Below are 11,002 nucleotides of genomic sequence, written 5' to 3' on the forward strand. Positions count from 1 at the left end.
CCAGCCCCTCTGCTCTCATGGGAGTGAGGAGTAACTCCTGCACCTGAGCAGAGAGAAGACCTGGGATTTTGGGAGAGCTGAAGATAACCAGCATAATAAGGCATTACTAATTTTCCCCATCCTCATACCCTGGCACCACCGGGAAGGTGTAGCTGGACTTGGCATGAGGCTCTGTGTGATGAGAAGTGGAATTTCCCCGAAAATCTTAGGGACAAAATGAATTAAACCCCTCAGGTGGATCTGCATGGAGAGGAGGGTGGGAAGTACAGATACTGGGACATGGTCTCGCCACAGAGAGACGTGGGCAGGATGCTGTTCCCTGGGGCCAGCACATCACTCCAAGATTGTGACACAGCAGAGCCCTGTTAAAAACTTTCCAACCTGTTTCGGTGGCCTGGGCCACTGTCACCAGCCTTCTCCCACCACAAAGCCATTTACCTGCAATGTCACACAAACACGGTGCTGGACAGGAGGGGCTCAAACAACAAGCCAGGTCAGTGTCAATGGGACAGGAGGAAAGCCCCTCTTTCATGGAAGGTGGGATGTCAGCATGACCAGGGAAATCCCTTGTGCATGTGGGGCATTGCAGTACCTGGGCTCAGAAGGGCCCTGAGCTCAAACTCTGCCTCTTCCTGCCAAGCGACGCAAAGCAGGGACCAACAGAGGAAAAGGTGTGAACAGAAGCCCCCACAGTGGCACCACCAGGATGAGATGGGGAGCAGAGGGAGAGGGAGAAAGACTCATCTCATGTCATGACCCACCTCCCTTTCCCCACCCGTACATACGAGATGACCCAAACCTGCACCCACATTTGACCAAGGGGAAAACTGGAAGCAGCAAGCCGAGCTCTGCCCGTCCAGGCTCTGCAGTTTGTCTCCAGCTATGCCCCAAACCAGATGCTCTCAATGAAGACGCCAGGAGCTGCCTTAATAAGCGCTTATGCAATCCTTCTCACACTGAGGAAATGTCTTTCCCAATCCCCAGCCATTAGCAGTTGGCTGATGCCCTGGAGCAGGACATTTTAGAGCCCTTGTAAATTTGCTTCGGGAGTGGAAAGTGGTTGGAGGAGGGAAAGGTGCTGTTTTTTGTCAGGGACCTGCATCACCCGGAAGCTCTTCTCTGCTTCTCCCCATGAGTGGAGAGGGGCCACCACATGAGAGCCCTCAAAACCTGCCTCAGGCCAGGGGATCGAGGATGGGAGAATGAGTGGCACCTTCTACCCCAGGGTCAGCACCTGGCCCCAGGGCTTTGGGAGCCAGTGTTGGTCTCAGTAGGGAATCTTGGTGGGGAAAGAAGAGGTTTTAAGGTAGAAGCATCACTCCTGCCTCAGTGCAAAACTTCCTCTTGGATTAAGAGAGGTCAACTGGGGAGCAACTGGACCAGCTCTCCATGCATGAGGCTCACCTGAGCTGCTCATGGACTGGGATTTTCTGTTATCTCCAATTACATGTCTGTGACAGGTAATGTGATATGAACATAAATGCCCTTTAGGTAGAGCCTTCTTCCACCCATTTCCATGGCAATCAGACGGGGGAACAAGCACTGTTTTACGTAAGACTCAGAGCACTCGTGCCAGCTTGGAGCAACGATTTTGGGGCTGGTTCCAGCAGCGAGTGGCAAGGTTGCTGTTACCTCTCCTTTGCCTATTGTTTGCATCCAAACCTAATTGCAAATTGACATGAGCCGTCTTTGGGGAGCTGCTGGTCCGGCTGCTCCGTCAGCACAATGAGCCGTTGTTGATACAGCCACAGCAATTTTCCAGGTTAATTTATGGCCGCCACACCCCATTAGCGGCAATAAATGTGGAGCCCGGTTTTGCCGAAATTGTGAGTTACGATTTTTCAAATAAATACATTTTCCTATAAACCAGTGCTCTGTTTAGTTTGAGTGTTCCTCACAGACACATCCATCTACATAAAATACACAGGAGAGGAAGCTGAGCTGTGACTTTGCTCTGATGACATAAAAACTTTTGTAAACACAATGTCACTTACAGTACTAGCAAAGAGAGAGCCCAAAAAATAAACAGTGAGTGCCTGGTGCATCCCTTCAGGAGTACATGGAAAATTTAATACTTTTTTCCGTAAGGCTTTGTTTTCCTTTTGATTTATCCACGCAGGACAGTGGCTGTTTGGCCATAAATAGATGGTATTTCTTGAGGGGCAATGGTTGCAGTCATCCTGTATTGTCACTGGAGGTGCGGTGTGGGAGGTGTGTGGGCAGAGAAGGTGTTGCTGAGAACAGGAGCATCCGGCCACACCACTGTGTTCACCCTCAGTTCCTCCTGCTCCTTTAGTGGGGCTTTGACAGAGTGAATCCCATTTGGGGTTGCTTCTGTGATGCTGGTGCAGGATCAAGCAGCCCAGTGATGTAATTTGGAGGACTCGAGCAGTGTGTGGGCACTGGAGGGCACAAGCACTGGCAAGTGTGAGCTCCCCTGCGCCCCAGCACTCCCCCACCCCTGTGAGACCCAAGCTGGTGCAGCAGGGCACGTGTGGCAAACCCTCACGGTGAGGAGGGATGCCCTTAGCTGGCTTCTGCAGCCCAGCCTTGGCTGTGACCCTGAGGCTGAGTTTATTTCTGATCGAAATGACCAAATTTGATTTCATTCACTTCCGCAGGTTCTCTCCCTTTTCACATCACCAGGAGAGAAATAATCCCCCAGAGTAGCCTCCTGCACCTCTCCTTGAAACAAACTCTGCTCTTGCCTCAGTTTCCCAAGGCTTTTTGCCACTGTCTCCCAAGGCCTCCAGGAGCAGAACTGTTAGGAAGGTGCTGAGTGATTATTATTGTATTATTCCAGGCAAGTGCTATAAATACCCAGGGGCACCTTTAGACACAACCCAGCTGCCCAGGGGAGCTGGCTCAACCCTGCTCTGTGCCTGTGGTGGTTGAGGAGGGAATGGAAGGCAGTGGCTGGTGTGGAGGTACCTTGGGAATAACCTGATGGGGGGACATGGTGACATGGTGGGGGGCTGTGGGGTGTTGGGGATGAGACTTTACTAGCTGCACCCCAGGGCTGCAGTGGAGCTTGGGGTGGAGGGGATGTGGGTGCAGGAAGGTGCCGGGATGCTGCAGGGAGATGCTAACAAGGAAGACAAGGGGAATATTTTACGGGGCTGCAATGTAAACAGAGCTGGAGCAGAGCCCCTTTTTATGGAGTCCCTGTCCTGCCAGGGCATCTGCCAAGGCCTTGATTTACGCTCCTATTTAGATAAGGGAGCCGGAGGGGGGGAGCAGAGCTGGCGTCAAAGTCACAGGACACCCGGGGCTGCCGTTCCCCGGGCACTGATAAGGAGGTGGCTGAGGGGCCGGGGCCAAAACCGCAGCTCCCGTCCCGGGACAGGGGACGGGTTCAGAGCTTGGTGGCTCCTGCTGGGGTTGGGGTGCCAGAGTCCACGGAGACCCAGGATAACCTCACCCCCAACATGCAGCACTGGCCCCCTCACCATCACCTGTCCACGGCGGCAGGAAACCTTCCTCGGGAATGAAAGCAGGTGGAGGGAAATACGGTTCTTCCTTCCATCCCAGTAAATTGCCCAATTGAACTGCTTGGTGCTTTCCCCCCATGCAAGTGGGGAGATGTGAAATTAAAGAAACTCACCAAAAGTTTGAGACGTGCTAAATTTGGACGCCATGACAAAGGCAGTCTGGTTTGATTTAGAAGGTGTCGGCATGAAAAGGGCTCTGGTTTTATTATTTTATTAAAACACGAAAGATTAGAATGATTTTCCAAAGGAAAATCAACCCTCTGGTCCCATTATTTGCTCAGCTGAGCACTTCCCAAACTCTGCAGGGTGCAGGGACCTCCGTCGGGGGGTGGATAAAGCAAGATAATGCCCAGGCTTGGGCTGGGCTTACCTGGCTCGGTGGCCAGAGGCTGGAGGTGGCTCTGGTGCACAGCTTGAGGTGACAGCTCTGAGCTGGACATTGCTGTGAGTGGCCTGTGCAATGCAGGGCTAGGGGGATGAAAGGGGTATTTTTTGGGAGGGGTGTTTTCTAGAGATGGGGTTAAGTGGCACAGACTCCATCCTGCCTGCTTGCTGAATCAGGGCTTTTACAGGGTTGAGGAGAAGCTCAGCAAAGAGCTTGGCTGGTTTGTAAGGGAGAGCAGGGCTCCATAGGTCTGCCAACATCAGGGGGTGAGGCACGAAGTGATACCCCTGAACCTCACCCAGGTGGGCACTGGCTCCCACCAGCTCTGAGCTGGGCTTGGGGATCCCACCCAGCCACGGGAGTTTTGAAGGAAATCGGGGACACGACGCCCTACCCAAGGGCTGACTCTAACGGGAGAGTAATCACTAGCAAATGTTTGGAGGGCGCTTGTTTAAAGGGGGTGGAGAAGGGGGGCTTTGCAGCAGCTGAGAACAAAGCAGGGGGAACAAAGCTGGGCAATCCGGCACGGCCGCTCCCCCCCAGACGCCAGGGCCCGGCAGAACCGGAGACCCGCTTGCACCCTGCCCCGGCCCCCCCAGCCTCCTGCCTTTGCAACTCGCCTTGTAACAACTAACGATGGAAAATCCGAGGCATTTAAGTGGCTCCCGAATCCACCCGGGAACCGTGATTGAGAGAAGTCAAATAAAATTTGTCATCTTTAAAATGCAGGAGGACGTTAATGGTGTGTTAGCCCGGATGATTAATACAAGCGCCTGCAAACAACCCTCCAACGTTTCCACCCTCCGCTGCAAGATGAATCGCTGGAAAGCGCCGTTAATCGCTAACATACCTCGGGCCCAAAGCCCCTTCCTGCCCCGCCGTGCTGTGATCGCCACCGCCGTGCCCAGCCTGTCCTCACTGGGAGTCACTGCGGCAAGAGCAGGGGTCAGCCCCAACCCCACCCAGCCGGGCTGGGGGTGAAGTCCTCCTGGGAATCTGTCTCCCATGGGTGCAGAGACAAGTGGGATTGCTGTCCACTGCAGGGCCCCACGCTGGGCTTGGGTTTGGGAGCTGCGGTGAAATACAAGATCCCAAACCCAGCGGGCTCCCCCCAGCCCTTTCGGGGCCAGGCTGTGACACGGAAACACAGGACAGGTCCTCACTCTCCTCACTCTCCTATCACAAATAAGTTTGTGTGTGTGGATAGTATCATTTTAGTGCATTTATGTGTCCATGCAGTGTCTGTGGATGGGTGTGCAGTGTACACACGTGTGTTTATGTGCCACACGTGTGATATGTGTGTGTGTGCAGTGTGTCTGTGTGTAATGTACATACAGTGGCATTGTGTGTGCGGCACCTCTGTGCTGCTGGTGTATGTAACGTATGTGGGTGCAGTTATGTGTGTGTGTGTGTGTAACATGTTCGTGGTGTGTGTGTACAGCACAGAGGGTTGTGCAGTGTATGCAGCATCTCTGTCTGCGGTACCTGTGAGAAACACATCCAGTGTACTTCTGTGAGCAGCACACAGCCACGGTGTAACCACACACATGTGCAGGGAGCGTGGGTGTGCTGTACACGCGTGCAGTGCACATCTGTGTGCAGCTGTGCAACGCATGGAGCAGCCGTGGGCCATGAGCCCCATGTACGGGGAGGGAGCCCACACCCCATCCCTGCCATCCCAAACCTTGGAGGTGCCCAGCCCGTTTTCCCTTTGGTGCCTTCGCCCCCTCCTCTCCCCGGCTCCCCCGGCTCTCCGGGTGCAACCCCGAGCTCCCCGCACTGCCCAGCCGGCCCCGCTGCCTCCCCGCGCTCCACTCCCACGGGGACGAGCCTGCCCCGCGTGGGGAGTGGGGACTCGGCTCCTGCGAAGCAGAAAGCCCCCGGGTCACTGCGGCCCCGGAGCGCGCACACAGCCCGGTCCGGCCGTCGTGGGTCCGGACACCCGCGGCTCCCCCGCCCCGCTGCCGCCTCTCGTCCGCCGCCGGAGCGCGGCGGCTTTCGGGGGGCTCGGACACCCCCGCCCCGGAGCGGGGATGTAAGCGAGCCGGGGCAGGGGCAGGGGTCCCCCTCAGGTCCTTCTCATCCCCTTCTCCCTGCAAGCAAGGAGCAGGCGGGGGGCGAAGGCAAGCGGTGGAGGTGTGAGCCCAAACCCCCGAGCCCGTAGCGCGGCGCACGCCCCCTCCGCCGCCCCGCTCCCCCCGGGGCCCCCGAGCATCCTCCCCTGCCCACTGGCTCCGCGGCGGGGGGGCCGCGGCCCTATATAAAGGCAGGGTCTGGAGGTTCCAGAAGGGGTTAAAAAAAAATCAAAACCAAACCAAACAACAAACCCAAAACCCCAAACCCCGACCGCCCCACCCCAAACCTCACAGCCGCCTCCGCCACCGCAGCCCCGCGCCGGAGCCGCGCTCCCCGCTGCCCACCGCGCCCGCCCGGCGGGGAGCGCCGCCCGCCCGGCCATGGAGCGCTGCTGAGCGGCCCCTGGGGCCAGCGGGGCGGACCATGAACCTGGTGGGGGGCTACCAGCACCACCACCACCACCATCACCACCACATGCTGCACGACCCTTTCCTTTTCGGGCCGGCGGCGCGGTGTCACCAGGAGCGCACCTACTTCCCCGGCTGGGTGCTCAACCCGGCCGAGGGGACCCCCGAGCTCGCCGGGCAGAGCCCGAGCTACGGCCCCGCCGAGTACGGCCCGGCCGGCCCGGGGCGGCTGGAGGCTCTCAGCGGCCGCCTGGGACGGCGAAAAGGAGTCGGGGGACCCAAGAAGGAGCGGCGGAGGACGGAGAGCATCAACAGCGCCTTCGCAGAGCTCCGTGAGTGCATCCCCAACGTGCCCGCCGACACCAAGCTCTCCAAGATCAAGACCCTGCGCCTGGCCACCAGCTACATCGCCTACCTGATGGAGGTGCTGGCCAAGGACAGCCAGCCCGGGGACACCGAGGGCTTCAAAGCCGAGCTCAAGAAGGCCGACAGCAGGGAGAACAAGAGGAAAAGGGAGACGGTAAGAGGCCGACCGGGACCTGCGTCCCCGCTCTCCGCTGGCCGGGATCGGGAGGGGAAAGCCCCGTGGCTGGGGGTGAAAAAACCTCCAAACTCTCCCAGCCCCGCTGGAGCCTTTTTTTCCAGCGTAAAAATAAATAAATTTTTTAAAAAATCCGTAGAGGGAAACTCGGAGGAAAATAGCCCGCCCAACTCGCCCGGAGGGTTCCCGACGGGCCAGAGAGGCTCCTGGGCGCTTTCCCCGAGGGATCAGCCCCCGGGACGGGGGCTGGCCGCGGCGGAGCCTCCTCTGGTCTGTCCTTCACCTCTCCCGGGAGCTCTCCAGGGAGGAGCAGGCGCGGGAGTGTTTCGGAGCAAAGGCAGCCGCTTCTCCCCCTGTTGCAGCGGGTGGGTGGGGGAGCGGGGCCCCCCAAAACCCCTTTTTATCCACGGGTTGGTAGAGCCGCTCGGAGCCGAGGGGCCCGGCTGCAGCTCTGCGGAGGGCGCAAGGGTCGGGCGGGCGGCCCGGGACCCCGCTCCGTTCCTGACCGCTCCTTTCTCCCCCCTCTCCCCATCTCCTCTCCCGCAGCAACCCGAGGTCTACTCGCAGCCTCTGGGTCACGGCGAGAAGAAGCTGAAGGGCCGAACGGGTTGGCCCCAGCAGGTCTGGGCTCTGGAACTGAACCCCTGAGGGCTGTCCCGGCGCCCCGACGGCGCTCCCCGCTCGCCCCTCCATGTGCAATGTCGGAGATCCTGGCCTGGCCCCGGAGTCCATCCAGGCGCAGGATGCGGGGACCTGGCCTGGCCGCCCCCCTCCCGGACGGATGCTCCGCGGGAGAGAGGCGAGAGCGCTTCGCGGGGCCGGGTCCTGCTCGCCCCGCCGGTAGCGGGGACCGGCGGGGCCCTTTCCCCCGCCGCCCCTTCCCCCGTTTGCAGTAGTCGTTGCTCCTTCCCGCTGCCAGCAGCGATCGGCGGCTCCTGCCCTCCTGGGTCGGGCTAAAACGGTTCGATTCGTTTGCTGTTGTAAATACGAGTCCCCGACCCCTTCCCGACCCTGTCCGCTGCCTGACTAACGTGTGGGTGCGGTGAAACTACCTAGAGGTGCATTTGGGAACACTCCTGTGCCGGGTTTTCTACCTCAGATCTGCATGACCACTTCCCGAGGGACCGGGCGCGCCACACCACGTATTTAAAACTGAATACCTAAAAAAAAAAAAAAAAATTAAATAAAATAAAATTTAAACTTTATGCAAACAGTCTCGGGTCCGAGCCCTCTGCCTTCCCCTGCTCCGGCAATTGTGCAACTGCAGCCGGGCCCCCTGCGCCGTCTACGGGATTAAGGACCCCTCTGAAGTCAATACCCTGCTGTGGAGTCGATCCATACGAGGGAATTCCTCCCCGGGTGCCTTGGGCAGCTCCGTGGGATCCTTTGGGACTCGTTTGTGCCGTGCTTGCTCACCCCAGGAGCTGGCAGGGTTCTACAAACATGTACCCGCAGTCTGGCCCAGGCCACGAACTTTGCCCCTGCCCTACAACCCCTTCCCCCCCGACTCAGGAGACCTGCTAGAGGAACTGAACTCATATTTGGCCTGGGGAAGGATGGCAGGATCAAGCCTCTACAGCGTCTGTATGGCACGAGCACCGGTGAGCTGTGGAGTGCCACTTTTCTTGCTGCCACGCAGAGAAGCAGGACTCGGCTGCCCTTCCCTGCCCAGGCAGCTCGCCCGGCTCTGGCACCAGGAGCACTTTCTCCCAGGGATCCCCTCTTAGGCGCTGCCTTGGCCACATTTTGAAGGTACAACATCCCCTCTTCGCCATCCAAATGCGATGGATATCACGAGGCTCAGACATACGAACGCTCACACAGCCTAAAGTCATCTCTGCCACCTCTCAGGCATAAATCCTTAATAATCCTTAGTAATTAAAGCCAAATCCTCATTCCTTTATTCTGTGCACACACGTTTCTCCTACCAGAGACTACCAAGACGTGTGTGCACAGGCTCAGGGCCTGATCCTGACTTCCCACGCCGTTGTTCCCAGAGACGCCAGGATAAATCCTTACTGTCGTCTGCTGCTCAGGGCAAAGAAAACCAACACAGGGAAAACTTGTACATTATTGTAGGGGTAATCTGAGAGCTCAGCAGGGAGCTCTACATTTGCTATTTGAAACCAAGCTTTTGATTGCGACCAAAGGTGTAGAAATAATGATGCAGCATCTGTAAAACGCTGACATGTCGGTCAATCTGCTTGTGCAGCCGCACACACCGAAAATACCCCAGCTCATCCGTGGGGAAGCAGCTCGGGTTTTACGGCAGTTTTGTGCGTGTGTACAAATACAGACGGACAGACACACAAACTTTTGGGGGTCTGGCCAGCGTAATTAAATCTTGATGAAGGATCTGGCTGCATGAATCAGTCTTCCCTCGCTCCAGAGCCGCTGCAAGGCTGCCTTCCCAGCCCCTCATCTATTCTCCGATCTCTTTGAGTGAGGCTGAGATAAAAATTGACTGCCTGAGAGAAGCAATGCCCGTAGTTGGTTTTTTTTTTTTTGTTAGAGTTATAAAAAGTTTAACATGGTACCAATTCCAAGAGTAAAGTTAGAGAGTAGGGCATTCGTAAAACCAAACTCATTCGGGGGGGAAAAAAAAAAGGAAAAAGAAAAAAAAAAAGAAAATGTACAGAAAATCAGCCCCAACTATCTTATTTTATGGCTAAGTTTCACAGTCCCTTAAAGTGCCGGGTTTTTACGGGAAAGCTCCTAAGGCATCGCTAACACTGTAATCCAGCGCCTCACAAATGTATGGAGCCCCAGACCTGTTTACGTGTGCCAGCCGGTGTCCCTGTATCCATACGGCACCAGTCGGGGCTGCCTCTCCGCAATGAATGAGGGAAAGGGTTAAATGGGGACCTGGGACTTGCTTTGCTTCGTGAGGCAGGGGTGACTCTGCACAGGAATCGTGTCCTCGGTCCCCGCACACCAGGTTCCATCTGGAACATCGGCCATCGCCTACGGACCTTTTACTCCACCAAAAAATTCCACTGTTTTTTTATTTTACGGCTTTCCAGCTTTGCTTCTGGGAAGGGGCACCCTGCCCCGCCGGGACGATGTCCTGCATGCATCCGCAGGAATTTTGCTTTTCTTACCACGGGTTTCTGCTGGTGGTATCTGTTGGCTGCAAACTTCTGAGGAAGGTGTCCCCCGTGCCAGCCTCCCCTGCTCCTTCGGGATTTTGCAAGTGAAAACGCTCTCCGTTTCCACGGCTGCAGAGGATTTCCCTGCCCAGCAAGGGGGTTTCCGCGTGAGATATTGGCTCCGTGTTTTGGGGGAGAGTGGGTAAAAAAAACAACCCCCAAACAAGGCACTAAATATTTCCTGTAGGCAGGGACTTCCCTGCTCCCCAGAACGCTTCGGAAGGGCTGTATTTCACGGGAGCGAGTTCCATCCCACCTCGACACCGGGCACGCGGTTCTGCCGCGCCGGGGCCGGGAAGGGGAGTCCAGGCTGAGCTCAGAGCCGGTTCCAGCCTAGGATGGGGTCACTCCTTCACCCCCAAAGGGAGAGGAGCTGCAGGGGAGTGGGAGCCCTGCACAGGAGCAGCTTCCCTTCCTCCGGCAGCGAACCTGAGCGGCTGGGAACGGAGTCTCGGCAGCCTCTGGCAGAGCTCCCGGTGCTCCCTGCACCAGAACTGGCTGGAAGAAGAACGGTTTGGCCACCAGCTTGGAATTTTTGGCTATTTAGGGGCCTAGCTCATCGGTCAGGGGAGGTGGCCCTGCACACACCTACAGCGCGACCCTGCCGTGAACTTGATGCCGTTGGGAAGCAGCTCGCTCCGGGCACGCCGGCTGGAGTCGGCAGTTGCCTGGACGGAAGCACACGCACGCCGGGATCGCTTGGCCCGGGGCAGCATCATACGTGCCACGCTCCCTGCCGCTGGAATCCAGCCACGAGGGACGGTGGAGGGGATTCTGCTGCCTGCCCTGGCCAAGGGGCAAGGGCTGGGGGGAGAGGGGTTGTCGGGCACTTCCTACCTCTCACTCTGCACCCCTAGGGTTTGGTGTGGTTTTTTTGTTGTTGTTTTCCCCCTCCCTTTCTGCCAAGCCCAGACCCTGCTTCTTGTTGTTGTAGGTATTTATGGGCCTGTTTA

At 57.4% G+C, this 11,002-nt stretch overlaps 1 protein-coding gene across 1 annotated transcript; it reads left to right on the top strand.

Moving 5' to 3' along the window:
* Positions 1-6,375: 6,375 nt before the first annotated feature.
* Positions 6,376-7,549, top strand: HAND1 (heart and neural crest derivatives expressed 1). The gene is made up of 2 exons (XM_032703142.1): positions 6,376-6,879; positions 7,447-7,549. Exons 1-2 carry the CDS (start codon positions 6,376-6,378, stop codon positions 7,546-7,548), a joined length of 606 nt encoding a protein of 201 aa, XP_032559033.1. The 3' UTR covers position 7,549.
* Positions 7,550-11,002: the final 3,453 nt, after the last annotated feature.

Source organism: Chiroxiphia lanceolata, chromosome 15 (genome assembly GCF_009829145.1).
Source record: "Chiroxiphia lanceolata isolate bChiLan1 chromosome 15, bChiLan1.pri, whole genome shotgun sequence".
NCBI classification, from domain to species: domain Eukaryota; kingdom Metazoa; phylum Chordata; class Aves; order Passeriformes; family Pipridae; genus Chiroxiphia; species Chiroxiphia lanceolata.

What these genes read in the sequence shown, in the direction of transcription:
- HAND1 (XM_032703142.1), top strand. Translation starts at nt 6,376, where the DNA reads ATGAACCTGGTGGGGGGCTACCAGCACCACCACCACCACCATCACCAC. An exon ending in ACAAGAGGAAAAGGGAGACG is followed by an intron (nt 6,880 to 7,446) that starts GTAAGAGGCCGA and finishes CCTCTCCCGCAG; the next exon opens with CAACCCGAGGTCTACTCGCA.